The 22,199-nt window shown below is 44.7% G+C and overlaps 3 protein-coding genes and 1 pseudogene across 3 annotated transcripts; all 4 read right to left on the bottom strand.

The window, feature by feature from the left end:
- Nucleotides 1-4,993: 4,993 nt before the first annotated feature.
- Nucleotides 4,994-8,460, bottom strand: LOC127305667 (leucine aminopeptidase 2, chloroplastic). The gene is made up of 10 exons (XM_051336177.2): nt 8,166-8,460; nt 7,648-8,068; nt 7,350-7,544; nt 6,939-7,164; nt 6,645-6,771; nt 6,464-6,559; nt 6,247-6,324; nt 5,883-5,943; nt 5,613-5,800; nt 4,994-5,455 (listed from the first exon to the last, which is right to left on the bottom strand). The coding sequence occupies exons 1-10, from the start codon at nt 8,232-8,234 to the stop codon at nt 5,327-5,329; spliced, it is 1,590 nt and encodes a 529-aa protein (XP_051192137.1). The 5' UTR covers nt 8,235-8,460; the 3' UTR covers nt 4,994-5,326.
- A 373-nt stretch (nt 8,461-8,833) lies between these two features.
- Nucleotides 8,834-10,861, bottom strand: LOC127305668 (large ribosomal subunit protein eL33w). The gene is made up of 4 exons (XM_051336178.2): nt 10,704-10,861; nt 10,365-10,593; nt 10,205-10,248; nt 8,834-9,079 (listed from the first exon to the last, which is right to left on the bottom strand). Exons 1-3 carry the CDS (start codon nt 10,769-10,771, stop codon nt 10,207-10,209), a joined length of 339 nt encoding a protein of 112 aa, XP_051192138.1. The 5' UTR covers nt 10,772-10,861; the 3' UTR covers nt 8,834-9,079; nt 10,205-10,206.
- Nucleotides 10,862-13,387: 2,526 nt separating this feature from the next.
- Nucleotides 13,388-14,170, bottom strand: LOC127309910 (uncharacterized). Its single transcript, XM_051340621.1, has one exon. It carries the CDS (start codon nt 14,168-14,170, stop codon nt 13,388-13,390), a length of 783 nt encoding a protein of 260 aa, XP_051196581.1.
- A 224-nt stretch (nt 14,171-14,394) lies between these two features.
- LOC127309911 (uncharacterized) lies at nt 14,395-21,458 on the bottom strand (annotated as a pseudogene).
- Nucleotides 21,459-22,199: the final 741 nt, after the last annotated feature.

The following is a 22,199-nucleotide window of genomic DNA, read 5'->3' as shown; positions in this document are numbered from 1 at the left end:
CAACATTATAGGGCGCCGACAGCCACCCGGGGAGGTGAAGATCGCATGTCTTCTTAACTTCACCAACGGCCTATTGTCGTGCTGCGGCAGCCGGGCCGCCGGGAGGATGGACGTGCACGTCCGCTCTCAACCATGCCGCGCGCACGCCACATGGGAGCTGGTTGAGCGGTACGTCGGCGCCAGCGACCACATCACCGTAAGACGGTCGACGGCCGGACCAGCTGCATAAGGGTCGTCACGGAGATGAAGCCGACCATGATGGGAGAATGCTGTCGAGGAACAGAGACGAGGTGGAGACGGGAATTGCAGAGCTGGCATCGGAGTGGAAGACGGGGGTGGACGCGGCCAATGAGATCCAGTGGGAGGACTCCGCAGCAGCCTGCTTCTTGCGCCTCGTCGTTGCTGCCATCGACACATATCTGGCTCCTTGCAGATTATTATCAGTTTATGGTCGGCGGGCGGGACAGGTCCAGGAGGGACATTTTGTCTTACCAGGCGAGTTAGATCGTCCTAGATATTCAGTTTGAGTTGATCTAAAAAAATATTCAGTTTGTAAAGAACAAAAGCTGCTCTCAACTGGATATGGTGTCTTGTTTCCAAACACAAAAGTAGAGTGTTCCTGACGAAAATGCCAATCTAGCAATCACATAGGAGTAGTATTCATTCAGCTGGCTTTTCCATGATTGGATACTAGATACATTAAGCTACAAACTTAGGCGTTAATTTAGAATTTTAGATACATTTGCAACTTAAGTCTTTACATTACTGAGCTGCAATCGCATAGGCAGCCAGCGTAATTACTATCTGAAACAACACGGCGCAAAGGACAATGGCCGGCGACGTGAAGTTGTGCGTGCGGCCGCCAGCGGCGAGCAGCTCAGCCGCTGACGTGCAGTCCAGGTGCGCGTGCGTGTGGCCGTCGATGGCGAGCAGCTCGGCCGCGGATGTGAAATCCATCAGCGTGCGTGTAGTCCTCGACGGCGAGCAGCTCGGCCCGCGACGTGAAGTTCAGGTACGTATGCGTGCGGCCGTCGACGGCGATCAGCTCTCTCCCTGGAGCTGAGGACCATCTTACGTGTGCGTGCGGCCGTCGACGGCGAGCCGCTCTCTCCCTGGAGCTGAGGACCATCCGGAGAGATCACTGGCGCCGCCCTCCATGGACTGGGAGCAGTTGGCGGCAGGGACCGACCGCATCCACACCAGGCCAGGACGGAGCCCCTAGGGACGGCCGCGTGAGTCCATGCCTGGCCAGAGCCGCCACCGTCACCGGAGCCGGCCACGGCGCCGCTGCATCCGTCGCCGCAACCGCCACCGCAACTGCTACATCCGACGGACTGAGACATGGTGCTAGGTGACAAAAACAATGAAGACGCGGGGAAAAGGGAGGGGAGGAGACTAGGAGAGGATGGTGGACAAGAACAGAGGTGAGGAACAGGGTGTGCGTCGGGAGAGAGGAATCGCTAGGCTCTGCTCCGGAAATCGTGCCTACAAAAGCCGTGTCGGGTGGCTTTCCACTTGTTTTTCTGGGACCCACCCGATTTGCAAAATTGGAGGAAAAGGCTAAAATTCTTTCTCTCACCTACCATCTAATCCGAATCTCCAAGAATCGAACGGTCTGGGACAACACCCACACCCATGCTTGGATGTACAAATGTATTTCTTTATTTTTATTCCTACGTTCTTGTTTTTCTATGAATCAAAGGAGCCCTAAGTAGTTACTATTGTACTATTATCCACACAGTCAGCACTTAATATGATTGCCGAAAATATTTCACTTTGGAAAAATCTAACTAGTTGGTAAGGATTTAGCATCTTTTGTTTTTATCGGCAATCTCCATGTACCACCTCGGCTAAAGAGGAGTGGAGGCTCATCAAGTGTAGAACGGCACGTGGTTGCTTGAGGGCGATGCCTACAAGGTTACCATGAAGAGCCGATCAAGGCTGGACTGGATTCATCTCAAAAAAAAGGTTGGGCTGGATTTGAAGACCAACACCGGCTTCTCATGGATGATCAAGCTGAGAGAAGTGGATGGAAAGATTTCCATGGAAGACTAGGCTGAGAGGTTGGGTTGGATTTGGAAAAAATGAGCAATCATAGAAAGGCATCATACAATAGTCAACGAGATGAATTTGTGTCTACTTAGGCTGGTGTACAAGCATTGTTCTTGGATAGAACACAAGGTAGATACAAATCAAATCGTTGACATTTTTATCAGTCGCCAAATGATACATAAGTAATAGATGGACTAATTTCATAGAACTGGCCATATATAATCACAAGCAGGGGTAAGTGAACCTAGTACACTGCAAACACTCATGTAGGTTCACTTACCAGTGTTCTAGGATTTTTCCATGGTATAATAATTGGCCAATGCAAAAAATCAAGTTCAATGACATGCAAAAAATCTGCCTCATTTCATAAAAATGGCCATAATAAACTTAGGGATGGAGTCATCGAACCTAGTAAATTGCAAACACTTCTGTTAGCAAAAATGTACATGGTTCACTAACCACTTTCCTAGGTTTTTGTCATGGTATAATCATTGGCCGATGTAGAAAAACAAATGCAAGGAAATGCAAACAATCTGCCTCATATAAATAGATCGAGGGAAGAGATGATCTACTGATTCGAGGGTATGATAAAGAATTCTTTATGATCATAGTACAAGGTTCGGTAAAACATCCAAGAGATGTTCCTACTCAACCTTGGGCATGATCAAATCATCGGCATGCACAGTACAAAAAAAAAAACCAAATGTTGCATAGATCTAACCCTAAAAAACCAAATCCTACAATGTCGGGCAAAATTAAACCCTTCTGCGAATGGATGAACATGTAGATCTGGTAATATGCGATCGCACGAAGAGAAGATATAAACTTATTCGTGAACTGAGCTTGACCACCTAAATCGGCAAAAAAACATACAAATTGGTTATGCATGCAACGATTACGTAGAGAACTAAGGTTGCTAACACGGATCTAAGCATATCCGACCGGCTCTGAGTGGTTTGAGAGCTTACCACCATTGATGAACCACGAGGAGCTCAGAGAAATGGTGTCGGCGTCCGAGTCGATGAAGTCCTCCCGGTTGACGGCTTCGAGTGCCTGCAACTCGCCCGTCGCAGCAGCTTCCTTCGATCTACTAGTGGCAGTGGAACCGTTGTTGGCGAAAGGAGAGAGAGAAGAGGAGCGGAGAGGGCGTGAGGTGAGGGAGTGAGAGGCAAGAGGGCGGTGACACGATTTATGACGCGCCTTATCGATGTGTAACGGCTTCTCTTCTCTTTTCCCACGCATACAACATTTTTCGCTCGTTGCGCTCGCCAACGCCTGCCCCGCCTAGAACGCCCTCCGCAAGCAACAAAGCAGACCCTTGGCTTGCTGAAGAGCAGCTACATAGTATGAAAAGTAGTACGAAGTTGTAATACTCGGCCAAGTCGGCATAGGAGGTCCAGTTCTTGGGGTCAACATCTACTAGCATGTACAAAATGGTTTGGAAGGCTTGGGCTTCCCTCAAGGTGAAGTTTTTTGCTTGGCTTGCCAACCAAAATAGAATTTGGATGGCGGATCGGTTGGAGAAGCGAGGGTGGCCAAATTGTAGCTTATGCCCTCTTTGCAAGCAATGTGTGGAATCCGTCGATCATTTATTTGCCCATTGCGGCTTCACCACTCGCCTTTGGAGGCGAACTAAGGAATGGATTGGCATTCGAGAGATCAACACTAATCAATGGGCGGGCCTCAATACTTCGGAATGGTGGAGCATGATGTCGGCAGGGTCTACTCTCAATCGCAAGGCGATGGCATCGCTTACCTTGCTTATCGTTTGGGAGGTTTAGAATGAGTGAAATGCTAGGGTCTTCCACAACAAGCATGCACCTTCGCACGTCTTCGATAAGATCGAGAAAGAGTCACGTTTATGGGTCATAACGGGTGCTAAATATTTGGGTGAAATGATGCCGGGATAATAAATCATGCGTTGTAATAAAGCACTTTTATGGTCTTGTAAAATTCTCTCTTAATTAATAGATTGCGACAAAGCTTTTGCTCCTGTTTCAAAAAAAACTTACTGCAAGTCCGCAAATAGCCACCAAGTCCTGATCACCTGATGCATCACAGGGAGATAAGAGCTTGCTCGGAATAGTTGCGATATGCATGATGAGCTTGCATGTGCTCTGTATTCCTTTCTCGGCCATGAAATCAGGTCGGAATTGCAGGGTAGTGGGTTCTTTGGTGGGAGGGGAAACTAGTTCTGTACTTCAACCAGGAGAGAAGAATGAAGGTAGGCTACCGATAGGTGAGTTGTTTGTTTCTGTTGTCACTCCCTATTAGTTTTCTAATTGTATATTATATAATATCAAATTGGATTGTTGATTTTGGAAAATAAACTTATGGTAGGTACTGATAACATTGTACCTGCTGGAGCCTGCCTAGCGCACCATATCAGATCAGATATGATGTCTCAAAAGTCTCGTACTGTAGGTGCCTGACTAGTAACTGAATAACTAATATGATCACATTGCTAGAGAACAAAGATCCATTTATACTGTTTCTGTAATCACTCGAGTTACTTTCTACATATATCTCTGCACGTGCATGTTTAGAAAGAACATGCAGAATAAAACCATTAGCTGAGAGGTATGCAGGTTGTCATCTCGTTGCTATCTCGCTCGCTTCCTTAACACATCAGCAAAACCCGTATATCAGTGAAACTGATATCCGATTGTCTGCACGCTTTCTCCAAATCATATGTCATATGGAATCCTAATGCCTTACAGTGAATGAATGTGCCATTATGTTCCGTTCCCCACCGTGTTCAGAATAGTCGTATCCGCTGTTACTTACAAGAACACTCATTACAGGTGGGGCAGGTGTATCATGAGAGTTTCATCTGCATAAAAGGAAGCTATCATCTCCTTGCTACTGCTTAGTACAAGGCTATATGATTTGTTCTGCTTAAAAGAGTGCACCAAAAATCATAGATTCTTACACTGAATCATCAACATTCTTGTACTGAACATTGCCAGAACAAAATTGATCGTCTATGCATGTGTGTCTTCTTAATGGCAAATATGTGAAAATAGCTAAGATCCGAGACGACACCAGCTAACATGCCCTGGATGCATCCACACAATGCATTCTCAGTGGAATCGAACATGGGCAGATGACATTTGTGAAGTTTCACCAAAGATGCATTCACTTATTCTATAACCCACTCCGTATAAAAACATGGACAGTTGTAAATTTCCCTTCTCTGGTACAAGAGAACACTAGACAATGTAACTTCTCCCCTCACGTGTTATCATCCTCGGGGGACCAGGGAAGGGTATAGTCACGAGGAGTTCTTGAGAACCCACTCTACCATGGTGGCGACGCCAAATCCGGTGGCCGACCGTTTCTTGTGGCTCCAAACTGGCCCGGCAATGTCGATGTGCATCCACTGAACCTTCACATCGACAAACTGCAACACATATAGGCATGTGTAAATTCTCTTGCATGCTGAAATTGAGTGCTCAAGGGCAAGTGGCGGCAACACAATGCTCCACTTTCATTCCATAATCATAGTGGAGGTAAGCAAGTGAGCATAACAACGAAAATGTTTTAACACACATAAATACCTGCTTCAGGAATAGTGCAGCAGTTATGGCGCCGCCCTGTGGAGCACCGGTGTTGAGCATGTCAGCAACACCGGACTTCATCGATTCCCAGTAGCTCTCTTCGAATGGCAGCCTCCAAAACTTCTCTCCTGATACCTCAGATGCAGCGGTGACTTCCTCGTGGAGTTCGTCGCTTTGTGTGAGAATCCCTGCAGAGATGCTCATTTAATACACAAGTGCAGCGAATGAACAGAATAACTGGGTGAACTGAAATGCAGCCATTAAAATTACCGGCAATGCTAGGACCAAGTGCAACACGGCATGCACCAGTTAGTGTTGCCAGATCTACAATCTGCATGCAATAGTTACAGAAAATTCAGTAACTCAAGCAAGATAGATATGGTCCATATGGTCTTCCAGTAGACCACAACTGCCTCGAAGTTAGAAAATCCGAAGATGCTAGAAGCCTAGAACAAGTGACTGAGTACTATTAGGGTGATAGCTACATCAGAAATACGAAGTAGAGACTAATGAACAGTTATACAACAACCATCGAAACATGGCAGCTATTTGAACATAACATGCCATCTTTTTTCGACAAAGAGCTTATATTTACAATGCATTACCTTGTCATCTAAAGAAAACAATGCATTACCTTGTCAACACCTTGTTTACAAGCATAGACCAAAGCGTCGGCAAGTGTGAGCCTCCCCTCTGCATCGGTGTTGTTTACCTGAAGGAACATATATTTGCATAATGAGTGCAAAAACTGAACACCTAGGACATGCAAAGACTAGATCAGGATAAGCACTAGAATCACACCACAACTATGCTTTTTGGATCATGTGATCGATGCATTACAAGAAACATACCTCGATTGTCTTGCCATTAGAAGCAGTCACGATGTCACCAGGTCTCATGCCTGTCCCACTAATCATGTTTTCACAGGCAGCAACAATAAAATGGACCTGTGGAACGGGAACGGTTAGCAAACTGGTACACCCTAACATAAAGGCTACTCATACACGCAAGTATTTGAGAGAAGTGAAGTACCTCTACTCCAGGAGGCTTGATTTGGCCCAAAGCTTTCGCTGCACCAAATACCGCGGCAGAGCCTCCCATGTCCCACTTCATCAGCTCAATACTGCAAATTGGTCCAACCTTGATATTGTATCCACCGCTGAAGACAAATTGATAAATTTAAGAGTTAGGATTAACAGCTACCGACCTCTGCACATGATGAACTACCACTGTGGGAGGCAGAGCATACTGAAGATGACTAAATAATTAAATCCGGTATCATCCGTCACTGTTAATTCAGAAAAATACGCAGGACTTGGCACAGACCTATCAAAAGTTAGACCCTTGCCCACAATGGCTAACTTTCTCTTGATATTCCCACCAGGAGGTTTATAGCACAGGTGAATAAAGCGAGGAGGATTTGCAGAAGCTGCAGCAACACCCAGGTAGGAGCCCATCTTCAACTCTCCGCACCTCTCCTCATCTAATATTGTGGCGGTGAATACATCACTATATGTCGAAGCGATATTCGACGCCTCCTCCGCAAGCACAACTGAAAACCAGAGAGGATTGCGATGTATCAATATCGTGAGTGTGCATCTTCGTATGCAGAGTCCGGGTATGTCTCTTGCGGTTGCAACACGTCATGCAACATTGAGATCGATAAAACTTTCCATTATCCAAAAAGAAAAACAACTATGAAGAGCATGTAAATGTCTGACTGAGCAGCCTACTGACCAGGGGTAAGGACATTAGCAGGTGAGTTCACAAGGTCTTTTCCGAATATCACGCCCGAGGAAATATGATGAGCTAGTTTGAGTCTCTGGTCCACCTCAGGACCATATCCCAATCCAATGAGATCAACTTGTTTGAGATGCATTTTCTTGGACTCGGATCTGTATCTGTTGTCCTCATGCAACCCCAGGACAATTCCTGCAATTGAAAAGGGCACAGACAATCCATTCCAACATCAAATTAATTTATTTACCCATAAAAAACCATAAAAACCCAGAACACAAACAACAGCGACACGCACCGGAAGCAATCGCTGCAGTAGCATTAAGCTTGAACTCTTCCTGGATTCCACCGGGGAAGGCTAGAACGACAGCAGCGCTGGCAGCTCGAGCAGACTTGGCGATCGACGCGACGGACTCGCCGATGCTCCGGCATGCTTCGGCCGTGGACGGGGCGACCCGGCCGAGACCGATCAGGCCCAGCCGCTTGAAGCCCTGCCCCTGGAGGCGGAGCACCAGCGACTGGCCGGATTTCCCGGCGAAGTCCTCCTCCGCTGTGGCCTCCGACAGAAGGCCGCCGAGCTGGCCGTCCAGCCTCTGCAGGACGGCGTTCTCGAACGTGGAGGAGCCCGGGCTTCTCAGCAGATCCTTCTCCGTGACCAGGACTGCCAGCACGTCTCCCTTCCAGTCGGATGGTTGGACATCTATGGCGGCGAAAGTGACCTGCGAGAGCAGAGCAGAGGCTGAGCGAGATCACACTTATCCCGAGCAAGTTCAGTAAGCAGTTTCGGCCACTGGGAAGCGTCACAATCATGCATACCTGGAGCGGCTCCACGGCGTTGGGCTTGGTGAGGCCTAGCGCCATTGTCACCGCGGCGGTGTGCGCCATAGGGGCGGGCTGCCGGCGACGGGGGACAGTGCCAGATGTTGAAGTGCGGCGGACGCCATGGGAGTGAGGCTGAGGTGAGCTATATATGATGCGTCAACTGCGATTGCGTTTCCCGCCATCTGACTGTGACACGCCATAGTCGCCGGTTAGCACCCTGCAAGACAAACGCCCGAGGATTACCGGCATTGCTATTTTATTTTAATTTAACGCCAATGATTGCAGGTGACCCTTGACCAAAGTTCTCTCAAGTTCTCTCAAGTTCAGTTAATGGAATTCTGGTTTCCATCTCAAAAAAAAGTTCTCTCAAGTTCAGTGAACCCTTAAGTAGTTGTTACTTAAACGTTTGAAAAGATTTTTGGAAATGCACACTTCGCTCAAAGTTCCTACTTGGCCAGCCCTTGCAACATTTATATTTTTTTCCATTTTAACTTCCGTTTTACCAGATTTTACAAACTTATTGCCTTTCTAGTGTTATTGCTGGCACGCATCTTCATCACGATCCAACACTCTACTTGCTATGTGTTCCTTCAGCATTTATAGAAATGGGTACTAACAACATTTGGAAAGAGATGGGGCGTGCAGCAAATGACATAAATACATCAAAGAACAAGAGAGAAATCATCTCTGATTCAGATAGGATGGTTGTAACACAGAAGCAGCCAAAAGTCAAAACACAACTAAAAGTTCCAACTGCATATAACATCATATGATGAGTGATCCACACATTCCAGATAACATAAAAAACTACAGTTCTCAGGGAGACAGAAGTTAAACTTGGCAGCCCAGCCTGAATCCATCTCACAAGACTCCCTAACGGATAAGCAAAACCTTCACTTCCAAATTTCCTGCAATTGATAGAACATAACATTACATGTCATTCAAACAAAAGACTGGAGATAAAGAAACAAAAGTGTCATCATATTATATACTCCCTCCCATCCATAATAAATGTCAGGGGTTTAGTACAACTTCAGTGCCAAGTTGTACTAAATCACCGACACTGATTACAGATAGGAGGGAGTAGTTTTGAAGGATGCAAATGAGAAATACACACAGCAATTCCACATATCTATTGTAGGCACATGCGTACAGTTCGCATTTGGGGTACTTGGTAATTGTAAATCAAACCCTCCAACACAGCCTGGTACCATACGAGATCTAATCACTGTACTCAAGCTCATCGACGTGGCAAAGTAGAACATACTTGCCAAGGATAATAGAGAACAGCGTTTTCCATTTGGTTGATGCCCTAAAGGCACAGAGCCAATGCTTTGATGCTGACTACATATATGGTAACGTCACCAAGTATGTCTGTAATGTTGGCCGCAAGGCAAGCTCTAATGCAATTTAAGTTGGAATAAGTAGTCTATTGCTTGATAGAAAGTGTTATACAGTGCACACAGGAGACAGAGAGGAACAGCCACATAAAATGGAGTGCAGGACAAAGCCATGTCACAACACAACACGAAAGAGAAGAGCTACATACATGAGACGATGGTTGTTCAAAGGAAAAATAATAATGGTTGTTTTTCTCCGACAGTGTTGGACTAACAATGATGCAAACAAATGCCTAGATGTTACATAATGCAGAGAATGCACAATTTCAGAGAGAATAATCAACATGGTAAGGCAAAGTCACATATGTGTAACAATGCTGTAAGAACAGGAATATTCATGCACCATGCCCACTTGATGTTGCATTGGAGAAGGGTCAACCGTCTATTTATCTCCTACTAGATTATAAATTTATAAGCGAGGCAAAAATTCAGGTGTACACATATAGTGACAATCTTCACACCTCCAAGTTACACAAGTTGCTCAACAGAAGAATGACAGTTAATACCGCATATATACAAGAGTCTGGTAGAGATGAAGGGTGAATAACTAACAATTCTGTCTAGGAATTTGTTCGATTAGCAATAAAGCACTCTGGATGGTAACTAAGTAACCAGCAATGATTCGATTCTAACCTTTAGATGCTGCTCGGGTACATGAAGACCCTGACCTTGCGCCCCTGAACAAAGCAAACAACCACATCAACGTCAGCCGGCAACACACTGAAGGAAGGACACCAAGCGCACGACGCACAGCGCGGAACAGACAAATCGGACGACGAAACAGCTCGCTCACCATGGCTTCCGCCGGCAGGTTGGAGGTGAACTTGGCGCGGACGACGCCGGTGTTGCCGTGCGGGCGGGAGACCTTGCCCCAGATGCAGCGGTAGTGGGTGCCGTTGCTCTTGGTCTTGGCCTTGTAGACGTAGGCCATGCGCTTGCCGCCGTACCAGGCCACGTCCTCCCTGGTGTTCACCCCCTCGATCTGCACCAGCGAGGCCGACTCGTACTGGTTCGACTTGGACCTGCGTCGCGCCGCCGGTCAAAACCACGGATTCAGTCAGAAACCAAAACCACGCGACGGAGAAGGAAATCGCGCCGCCGGACGAGCAGAGAAGAGAGCTGGCTAGCTCACCTCTTGTATCCGAGGATGGTGCCGCGGACGTAGAGCCTCACGCGCTGGCCGTCGCGTCCCTTCACCATCTTTGCTGCGTCGGCCGCCGGAGACGAGGGCTGGGGTGCGGAGGAGCTGCGACGCCGGCGCTTACCAGGAAAGGAAGGGAGAGAAACCCTAGCGGTCGGCGCTGGTGGTGGCTTATGTATCCCTCGATCGCGGGAATGGACGGTCAGGATCGGATGGGTCCTCATTTGCTTTTGTGTACAGTTGAGGCAGGCCGGGGCTTAAGCCATTATTGTTTTGCAGGCCCATGTAGTTTAACTCGTTTGGATAGGCTGGGGAAAGGCCTGATCTGCGGAGTAAACGGGCTGTACAAGTAGAATTCCGGATCTGCTAAAAAAAAAGTAGCATTCTGAAGGGTGGAGGCCAAAATGGTAATTCCCCCTTTCGAGAATAGTGCGTTGCTCCAGTGGCTTGAGGTGCGAGTGTGCGTGCAGCCCACGTTAGTTTAAATCCTTGGTTCGACAGGTGCACTCACGGAGTTTCCTTCTATAAAAAAAATGCCCACGGGTGCAAGTGCTTGGGTTGGTCTTGTTTTTGATAATTCCCCATTTCGGCAAATCACTCGAGGCCAAAATGATAATGATGTTGGATGGATTTGACATTTGAAAACGAATGTCATCGAGATAAAGGTATGCATTGGGATTTGATAATGAATGATAATTCCTATGGATCGAGTGATGTTCCATAGGCAATATATGAAATTATGTTTCATAGGCAATGCACGCATGGTTTGCGAGTCGATGAGTCGACCGGTCGTTCCGAGCAAGCGACTCGTAGACTAGTCTAGACTCGGCAAGACTCATGTTTAATAAAAACTAGGGATACCCCGCGCGTTGCCGCGGAATAAGAAAGGATTTACAAATATGAAGTGAAAATGCAGAAATGGGTTGCACTTTGCCATGCATGGTCATGTGGGTGATATAGGTTAGCTAATGAGTGTCTAACTTCCAAACATCAGGGCTGCGTACTTTGCTAGAAAAAACTCATCAATGTGTCGTCTTGCGAATGAAAGGTGTTGGCTGATGACGTGAATAATTTTCATGTGTAGCTTGCAAACATTAAACGAAAATAGCGGAGATCGCTTTTAGAGATATTATCAATTATTTTAATTTTTATAATTGCGTTCAATCTTGCTAAAAAGAAATTAATAGAATTCAATCTCATGAAGTCACCAATTAATAGAATTCAATCTCATGAAGCCTACATATTTTGCATGTACCAAATAAGATGTTCCAATATACATTTTGCCTCAAAAGAAGTCACCAATTCCATCTTCTAGCTGATCTGAAGACCACGGTCAAATTTCTCTCATACCAATCAATTGTACCTACTGTGGCGAACCGGATAGGAATTTGAAGGTTACTCCATCCATTTGCATGTCGCGTAGAAAGAGATCTTTATGGATTTAATGATATAAATGGTACAACCATGAGACCCGTTGTACAGTAGTGAAAAGAAGGCACCAATTGCACTATCTAGTTGTTTGACAGAATACAGTCCATTTCATGCCGTTCAAATCAGTCATCACAACTCACAAGTAAGGGGTTACATAGGAATATGATACTCCATAAGACTTAGTGCAGTTCTTAGTGGAAAAGAAAGAACGCTTATGATACATGAAATTGTTAGACTTCAGTTGGTACATATGAAAAATAAAAGCTAGGAGACTAAATATGGAATTACCATCCACGAATAAATCCGTTGCAGGTTGCTCGGTTTCTTGAAATAGTGTAGGTGCAATCCATGCATCCATCAAACAAAAGAGAGGAACGTGAGTTCCCTCCCAAGAATGATAGCATGGGTGCGGCTTCCTCAATGCAATTAGCTTCTACTATCACGCTGATGCTTCTGATAGCATTCCTTCGTTGCAGATCTTGATCACGTTGATGATTCTGCAAGCTGACTAGGCGTAGGCGCCTAGTGCAAGAGAGGTGGCTGCTCTGGTAGGTCGCATGGCCGAGCGAACCGGCCGGCGAATCCATGTGAGCTGAGACTGGGAGGGTACGTATTAGTCTTGAGAACATGGAATATATATGGAGAAGATATAGTGTAGGAGCGGAGCAGGCCAACAATTTCTTAAGAATTTATGCATTGGGGATGTGAGCGGCCATCTGATTTAATGAACGCGTGTGCATGGTGCACTGGATAAATGGAAGGCTATTCGTTTGGAAGCTGGAAGGGGACTGGGTAAGACGAAGGCGATTCATGCATTTGGAAGGTGAACAGAACAAATCTGCATGCACTAAACATAAATGATAGAGCTGGAGTCTGCATGTGATGGGTGAGTGCGACGAGCCGACGATGGACAACTACGACCACCGATTTGAAATCCAATGAACAGAAACAATTGAGGTGATGTGGTTGCATTAGGTTTAAGCTTGCAAACATTAAATGACTTATAGTGGGGATGAACTTTATAGATATTATAGATATATAATTTAGGATAAAATCATAGTAGAATATAAGGCTGGGGGCAAGGAAAAAACCTGGGCAGCAAATGGTTCAACAGTGAAATTAAACAAACGCAACGGGTCTAACATTAAGTTACATAAACCAGTTCCAAATGCAAGTAAACAAGTTCAACAGTTCAACAACAAAACATTAGTGGCAGATTTCAGAAACAACACATCTTCAAGCAATCATTCATCAAGAAGCATGTCATCAATCTGAAACTCGACGTCTTGAACTTGATCATTTTTTGCAGCATCATTGTTATCCTCATCTTCACTCTCGATGACTTTGTCAAGTTCTGCGGCTTCCAGTTCAGCCCTTAACTCTTCATCATGCACAACCAGCCTTGTTCTTGAGTGGTTCCTAGTGTAGGTGAGAAAAGGGCCAATGGGCCGTGCACTAGACTCGCCAAGATCACCACGGGCTCTCCTAGGAAAGCTACGACCTGCTAGACTACTTGAGGCACTCATGGCTTCATCCACTTGAGACCAAAGTAGTGGTGTGTCACCGTCCATGACTTGGGCTTGATCTTCATGGACCATTTCAGCATTGATATCAACCCACTCATTATCCCATTGGAACTCCTCTAGGACAAGTGGGTTCGACTTCTTTGCTTTGGAGCCTTGCTCACGCAGATTTTGAAACCTAGCTTCCATTTGCCGGTTGTAGGAGACATATGATAGCTTGTTCAACCTCTTGTACTCAAGTCGGTTTCTCCCTTTGGTATGGATATGAGCAAAGACACTCCAATTGCGCTCGCAGCCAGATGCTGAACAACATAGGCTAATAATTTGCTTTGCAAAAGATTGGAGGTCAAAAGCAAGGCCACCATATGCACCCCACCAAAGAATATGACTCTTTTTCCCACGGTCTCTAATTGCCATTGGCTTGGAGAAACAATCACCTTCTGAACGCTCATAGTCATCAGCCTCACTACTTATAGTATCTTGTAGCTCATGATCAGTAACCATCTTCCATAACACATCATTGAACATTGAACGAAGCCGGCTAGCAGTGGCGGAGCTATGTACAAGTCAGGGGGGGCCACCGCCCCCCAACTTTTTGAGAATTACTGAAGGAATTTTTTTTACAAGGCTTAGAAGATAATTTTTTAGCACTTTGCCCCCCAGATATAGATATTTTATGTTTTGCCCCCCCCCCCCCATAATTCCTGGCAAGCTCCGCCACTGCCGGCTAGCTTGTCTTTTGTTGGTCTCTCTAACGGCAAAGAATTTATTTGGGTTCAAGAACAATCCAGCCCCATGTAGCTTTTGTTCCATCTGATTATTCCACTTCCTATCAATAATTGAGACAACTTGATCTAGGAAGTTTGCTTATGTGCTCATGCTTCGTTTATGTGCGTCTTTGCACAATCCATGGCTGCCCACATTTCGGCCATAGCTGGAGTCTCATCACCATCAGAAATCCTCAAAGCTTTGAGAAGTGGCTGTGAAGCTCTCATACAATGCTCCACTAATTGCCAAAATGACACAGATATGACAGTTGCTTCAGCTGCCTTCCCTGCTTCGGTGATCCTTAATTTGTTTGCATACCATTGTTTGCTAACAAACAGAGCTTTCAGTGTTGGCCTTTGTGTCCACATGCTTGCCAAAGTAAGGAATGATGTAGCAAAACGAGTTGCTCCAGGCCTCACAATATCTTTGTTACCATTCAGACTTCTCATTAAATCCAGAATCTTTCCATGGGCATAAATAAATATGGTTGTCCGCTTGGATTTAGCAATGCAGATCCCAAACTCTTTGATCTTCCCAACATCCTCTAGCATAAGATCCAAACAGTGTGCAGCACATGGTGTCCAATACAATGTAGGATACTTCTCCATTAGAAGTCTACCAGCTGCCTTGTAGTTAGATCCATTGTCACTTACTACTTGGACTACCAATTCAGGGCCAATTGCATCAATTTGTTCACTCAACAACTGTGCTACCAACTTTGCATCAACTATTTCAGCAGAAACATTAGCTGTCCCTAAGAAAAAGGTGCATGCTGGACTATTGAATAGAAAGTTCAAGAGGTGTCGGCCACCCATGTCAGTCCAGCCATCAGACATGAGTGAGCAACCATATTCTTTCCATGCAGCTTCATGCTTGCCTCTCAAACTGTCAGTCTTGACCTTGGCCTTCTCAAGCAATGGTACTCTAAGTCTCCAATAACTAGGTGAGATATAATCAGAACCATACTGCCCTATAGATTCCAACATGATCTCCCAACTCCTTGAGTTCACAACATTTTTTAAACTGAAGGCCTCAGCCCTGCTTTAAATTAATAAAGCACCAACAGAACCATACAAAGTCAGGATACATAACGAGCAAACGCTCCCACACCGCACAGAACGGAAAACAGGTCCCCAGACCTACCCATAGCTAAGGTTCAAGATGACCACAACACAAGATAGAAACAAGGTTCAGCACAACAACCGGCACCATCCCCCTGGTACAAGGCAGAAACGAGAAACAACCGGCACCATCCATGTAACATCCCAAAAATTCAAAACAAAACAAATGAATTCCCCTAGTTCCAAATTTTGGAACCAACAAAAACTTTTATTTAAATTAAGTTTGATACATAGTAATCTTGCTTAATTCTTGTGCTATTGCCATGATTGCTTGTTATAGTAGTTTGAAATAATCTTAAACCCTAAACCTCACCCCTCTTTTCACCATCCTAGTTAAAATAAAATAAAAGGAAATTAAATAAGAAAAAGGTATATGTGCCTATGGCTATTTTTACAAATCTTTACCCTAGACCTTTCTACTTTGTTTAGAGGTTTGGAAAAGCTTCATACACCCTATCTAGCACTTATCAAACCAAATCCAAAGTGAAACAAAAGAAAATAAAAAGAAACTAAAAAGGCCATAGAGGCATATGAGAGTAAAATAGCAAATTTGTGAAATTAAGAATCTTGACCCTAAGACATGTTGTGAATGGTTGGATCACTCCTATATACCATTTCAACACTCAACAACACCATTTGGGGTCAAGTCAAGTCAAATTAAAACTCAAATGCAACATATGCATAGAGGCATATGTGACACATAGCCATAATACCCAATTATTGCCCTATGACTTTAAACCTTGACCAAATGATGGGAAACCATCTCTAAACCTAACCTAATACTAAATTGACCCTAACCCATGCCCAAGTGAAGCAAGATGAACAATTTACAAGTTTAATGAAATATGACACATCACCTCTTATGTGTTATGGCCATTTTTGCAAATCTTTGAGCAAGACCATTTGAAATGGTTTCAATGATTTTAAAATGTTTCTAAAATAATAAGAATCACATTAGAGTCAAGGAAAGTCAAATCAAATGGAGAGAAATCAAATGGTGAGATAATTCCATTTTCACTCACATACACATAAGGCCAATTTTGCAAATCTTCACCAAAGGCCACCATTACTTGATCTATTGCTTGTAGAATACTTATATATGATAAACAAACACAATTGCATCAAAGAAACAAGAATCAAATCAAAGGAAATCTCAAAACCATCACACATATGATAATGGTCATTTGGTCACTTTATAAAATCTTCACCACTTTACCCCCCTGGCTTTGACTTTTCTCCAACCAAACTTGGTCAACTTTTGCCATGTCATCCAAGACCAAGTGAAAGTGAACAACTTTCATGTTAACCATTAGTGCTAATGTTGACCAGGTTGACCAGTATAGATTTGACAAGAGGAGACTTTGAAACTATGTGAAGATAACCCCAAATTTGAAATCTCACAAACCTTTGCCAAATTGGACACCACCACCACCATTCTTTCTCGTTAATTATATGATTGAGCTCCACCAAAAAGATTTCTAAAATTTGACAAAAAGTTTCATGCGGCCAATTCATCAAACACCTTGTAGGCAACATTTCAACTTTGGCAAACCCTCTATTACACACTGTTTTTAGCCTCCACCACTTTAACCTTGTGATCATCAACCTTCCTGTACCTCCTCTGCATCACCCCAGCCCATTTGCTTCGTTTAAAGTGGAGACATGATCATCTTTGCAACCATGCCGTGTACCATGCCACCCACTCAAGCCCTCCACCTCTCTGGCCCTCATCTCTCCCTTGTACCATGTCAATTAGGTAGCCTACACCTCACTGAACCTGTTGGTACCATCCCTGGCTCGAACCTTGCATGCCATTGGCCGGAACACGCTCGCCCAGACACGCCCAGAACGTGCCAGGCACGCGGTGAGCGCGCCCAGACAGCGTCCTGGACGCGCCAGAGCGACACTCGACCCGTCGCCCTCGTCCTCCCCTGCAAGGCCTAGCACTGCGTCGAGCACCGCCTCGCCACCCTCTGCAGGCTAGACAACGTCGCTAGCCCGCGGCCGCCTTGTCACCGTCGCCATCATCAAAAACCTGCCGTGCCCGTACTGCAAGCACTCGACGACGCCAGCACGCCCTCGTCCTCCCCTTGCTGCCCCCTTCACGCGTGTCGTCCTCGCCATGATCTCGCCTACACGACACACTCACTAGCTTGCCCCTTCGCCGCTCCAGACGCCGGCGCCATGGACGACCTCCCACGGGCACCCGCAGCACCTCGACCCCCTATAAAAGGAAGCATTCCCTGGACGAATTCCTCACCCCATCCGCTTCCCCTCTTCCTTCTGAGCCTCCTCGATCCCTTGCTCATCCACATTGCGCAGTAGATAGCTCCAATTTCATCGCCGACCACCGCCACAGTAGCTCCTCACCGCCGTCGATTCCGTCTACCTCAAGCCCTCCCCCGACTACCGCTGACCTCGTCGTCGACTCGTCGTTCACCTGCGACCCTCGCCGCCCCTCGCCGGAGCTCCGTCACGCCGCCGACCCCCTACCTCGCCGTCGCAGCAAGCCCTCCTCCCCCGTCGACGACGACGACGGTCGACCACACGATCCACCTCTAATCCAACGGTCCAGGTCAGAGCTTACCGTTTCGGTGATTATAACTCACTGATGAGTGGGACCCCCTGTCAGCAGGCCCGCGCCGTTACTGGGCCAGCTTCGCTGTTCAAACCATTTCGGCCCAGTTAGTTTCCCGCCTAGCCCAATTGGGTTTAATTCAAATAGTTAGTTTCATCCAAATTTCAAATACTGGTGCCCCATTCAAATTTGAATAACTTTCAAACTACTGAACCAAATCTAGCAAACTACCTATCTCTGGAAAGCCCATGAAATTATCTACATTTTGCCACTGGTCTCAAACTCATATCTTGTGTAGATTTTGAAAAGCAAAAATAACAAAATAGATACTTTTCAGTATTCAAATAAATATAGAAAATCAACCAATTTGAATTTTGAAGTGAATCCAATTGCAATAATTCACATTTAACAAACTCTAATTTACTATGTAAAAATATGGTATGGGTTCTGTACATGATCATGGGCTATAAGCAAAATATTGGCTATGTAGTCAATACTAGCCCATTTAAACCATATCAAATTTTAGGAATTTAAATCTATGAGGTGTAGCACCTCATTTAAATTATTTTCTCAAGTGATATGAAGTAATGTGTTGACCTCTAATTGCTTAGGCTCATACTTGCTCACTTGTAGAATTTAAATCAAAGTAGTATTTAAATTGCAATGGTTATTTAAATCACATGAGATGATGAATCTCATTTAAATCATTTTTCTCAAATGATGAGTGTGAAGTGTTGACCTTGGTCAACATGGGATCATCCCTGGATATTTGAGAAGATTAAATCTTAAGAAGAATTCAATGAGAGGAAATTATTTCTCCAAACCAAAGAGAAACCCTAATTCCAATTTTCAATGGGAGGAAATTATTTTCCTAATATTAAATAAGGAAACCCTAGCATAATTTGTGAATAAATGTTAAGTAGTGATGCTAGATCAATTGTGTGAGCCATTAAGGCTAAGTAAGACTACTTAAGTGTTGATTGGTGATTGTATCCTCGTATTCGTTTATAGACGCTAGTACCGGAGACTATCAAGAGGAAGAGGTCTTCTACCAAGAGGAAGAGCAAGAAAACTTTGATCACATCACCAATCAAGGCAAGCTATTACCAATGCAAGCTAGACTAATGCAAACTATTTTGGTTGCAAGTTTATATTCTTGCAAAGTGCAAAGCTCTACAAGAGCAAGGCACCATTACATTTTACTTTATGATCCTATCCCAAGGTTTTAATTTACAAGCTTTACTTGATTTAATTTATCAAAGTTACTTTTTGATTTATGATTCACTTGGTTTAGCTATGGAGTAGTACAAGAGCCTCACACTTAGATTAGCAAGCTACAAGATACTTAGCACCCCTCATAACTAGTTGCTAGTGCTCAATATTAAAATTGACTACTCTACTTGGGAACTTGTGAATTGAAATGACTTTGAAAACCTTGGAATGATGAGTCATTCTATTGAAAGATTTTGAAGGTGAATATGACTGGTGAATGACTTGGTGAATTTTACCAAAACTGATGGTTGGGTTCGGATGCGATACCATTCCAATTTTACAAGTACCCCCACAATACCTGAATGTGGGTAAGGCTTAGCTGGAAACTTATGTATTTTAGTATGGGTTCCCTCTAAACAAGCGTCATAGGGGTTATGCCGAGGCTGCCTCCGTACTGGTGTAGTGATGTGAAATGACGTGAAATGAGGTGAATGTCTGGTCCAAGCCCTGTGCAGTTCCCAGGCTGACCGCGTGTCTTCACTGGGAGGCCAAGCTCATGGGGACAGGTGCCTATACTAGAGTATGTAAATGAAAGGTTAGGATTGGTAGTTCGCGTACTGTGTACGATAAATCAGGGCTAGTTACCCCTGACGAACTATTGCAATTGTTGTGGCACAAGTGTACACCCTCTGCAGAGTTAAACCTATTCGAATAGCCGCGTCCGCGGTTATGGACAGTTGGAAAGGCCATACTGTTCCGTCATCAAAACTTTTCTAAAAATATGAATGGTGACTTGTGATTTGAATTGAAAGGTGACTTTGACTTTGAATCACAACTGAGTTATGGGAATGACACTAATGTTCCCACTTGAGTTAGTTACGCAAATGAGGATTTTTGATTACTAAAGTGCTTATGAAATAAAACTGGCTTTATGCAAATGAAACTAGAGCTTAGAACCCCCGTACTATAGTTGATAGTATTTACCTTAGTATCAGTTTGCGAGTACTTTAAAGTACTCATGGCTGTGTCCCTGGCTATTCAAATGGCCAGACTATGAAGACGAGTACCGGAACCCGGAAGAAGGACAGCAGGACGTCTACGACGACTAGGATCACTCCTGACGTCAACAGTTGCATGTGGAATAGATGGACTACTACTACGCTACTTTCGCTTCCGCTATGTGTTATGTAATGAATAAATAGAACTTCTATTATTGTAATGAGACTGGATCATGTGATCCTTTATTTGTAAGACGATTATGGTATGTAATGAATGATGTGTTGTGACATCAATCTATTATGTCTCGCAAAAACAATATTCCTGGGATTGCGATGAATGGCATAATAGGCATCTGGACTTAAAAATCCGGGTGTTGACAATCCAACTCCTTGAGTTCACAACATTGAGTGGAAGACAATTCTCATACAAAAAGTCAGCTACATGATCATCAACACTCGCTTTTTTGCTCCTTTGTCTTCTTGATGAATTGATTCATTGTTAATTGCGAGCCCTTTAACATGTGTCTCTCAGCAACCACCTCTTCTGGAGTCTTCCGAATCTCATCTGCAATGGACTTTCCTTGCTTCTTTGCTGATGTGTTTGCTACATGAGCCGACCCATCTGATTTCCTTTTCCCAGAATTATTGGTGTTGGTGTTGGTGTTGGTGTTGGTGTTGGAGCAGTTGGAAGCTCTTGAACTTGTTGCACCTACATGGAAGTCTCCTGCATCAATCTCTTCAACATCTTCTTCACACCCTTGTTCAGCTTCGCCTTCACCTCCCTCAACATTTCTGAACGTGAATGTGTTAGTCTTCAGGTAATCATGCATCTCTTTTTGAATTGCAGTGGTTGTTTTGGGGCACATAGTGACAATTGTAAACCCTCCGGCAAGATACTTCTTCATCCTATTGACACCAGAACCAACTTTTTTGCCACACAGATTACATTGCAGCTGCAACCTATCCTCAAGATCACACATAAATGCATATTTCCATGCTGGATCTTTGCTCCTCCTTGGCCTCCTGTTAGGATCTTTGAATGGATCATAGCCCTCAGCAGCTTCAGCTTCAGCTTGACCTGGCCGAATGACTTGGGATATCTCTGGAGGGGCCATGTTGCTTCCTGTGAATGAGATGGTGAACAGATCAACCGATGCACATGCCTAAAACCCTACGCAGAAGCATGGATATCTCAGAGGAAAAGGGAAGCAGAGAGGGGAAGCTTGTTACCTGGTACCTGCAGCAGCCGTGGGGGAGTGGACCAGCTGCAGCCGTGGACGAGAGCAGACCAACAGCAGCCGTGGGGGAGTGGACTGATGACCCACAAGTATAGGGGGGTGTATCGTAGTACTTTCGATAAATAAGAGTGTCGAACCCAACGAGGAGCAGAAGGTGTTGACAAGCAGTTTCGATGAAGGATTCACTATAAATGCTCACAAACAAGTATTCAGGGGGTTTTGATATAGCAGATAAATAAAGTACGAGTAAGTAAAATGCGAGAGTAATAATTGCAGCGAGTGGCCCAATCCTTTTTAGCACAAAGGACAAGCCGGTTTGTTTACTTATAATGACCAAACGTTCTTGAGGACACACGGGAATTTAGTCTAGTGCTTTCGCTTCATATAGTTGATTAATCTTCATTGTTTTGATAAGTGTTGTGTGGGTGAACCTATGCTAATGCACCGCCCTTCCTAGGAATAATACATACTTGTGATTATACCCCTTGCAAGCATCCGCAAATACAAGAAAGTAATTAAGATAAATCTAACCACAGCCTTAAACTCTGAGATCCCGCTATCCCTCCTGCATCGATATACCAATGGGGGTTCAGGTTTCTGTCACTCCGGCAACCACAC

This window comes from Lolium perenne, chromosome 6 (genome assembly GCF_019359855.2).
Source record: "Lolium perenne isolate Kyuss_39 chromosome 6, Kyuss_2.0, whole genome shotgun sequence".
Classification (NCBI taxonomy): domain Eukaryota; kingdom Viridiplantae; phylum Streptophyta; class Magnoliopsida; order Poales; family Poaceae; genus Lolium; species Lolium perenne.
Note: the sequence above shows the minus strand (reverse complement) of the source record. Positions and strands in the feature narration are given on the sequence as shown.

What these genes read in the sequence shown, in the direction of transcription:
- LOC127305667 (XM_051336177.2), bottom strand. Translation starts at nt 8,234, where the DNA reads ATGGCGCACACCGCCGCGGTGACAATGGCGCTAGGCCTCACCAAGCCC. An exon ending in TCAAGCCTCCTGGAGTAGAG is followed by an intron (nt 6,560 to 6,644) that starts GTACTTCACTTC and finishes CCCGTTCCACAG; the next exon opens with GTCCATTTTATTGTTGCTGC. An exon ending in ACTTGGTCCTAGCATTGCCG is followed by an intron (nt 5,801 to 5,882) that starts GTAATTTTAATG and finishes GCATCTCTGCAG; the next exon opens with GGATTCTCACACAAAGCGAC.
- LOC127305668 (XM_051336178.2), bottom strand. Translation starts at nt 10,771, where the DNA reads ATGGTGAAGGGACGCGACGGCCAGCGCGTGAGGCTCTACGTCCGCGGC. An exon ending in ACCATCCTCGGATACAAGAG is followed by an intron (nt 10,594 to 10,703) that starts GTGAGCTAGCCA and finishes GGCGCGACGCAG; the next exon opens with GTCCAAGTCGAACCAGTACG. An exon ending in ACCTGCCGGCGGAAGCCATG is followed by an intron (nt 10,249 to 10,364) that starts GTGAGCGAGCTG and finishes TGCTTTGTTCAG; the next exon opens with GGGCGCAAGGTCAGGGTCTT.
- LOC127309910 (XM_051340621.1), bottom strand. Translation starts at nt 14,170, where the DNA reads ATGGTTACTGATCATGAGCTACAAGATACTATAAGTAGTGAGGCTGAT.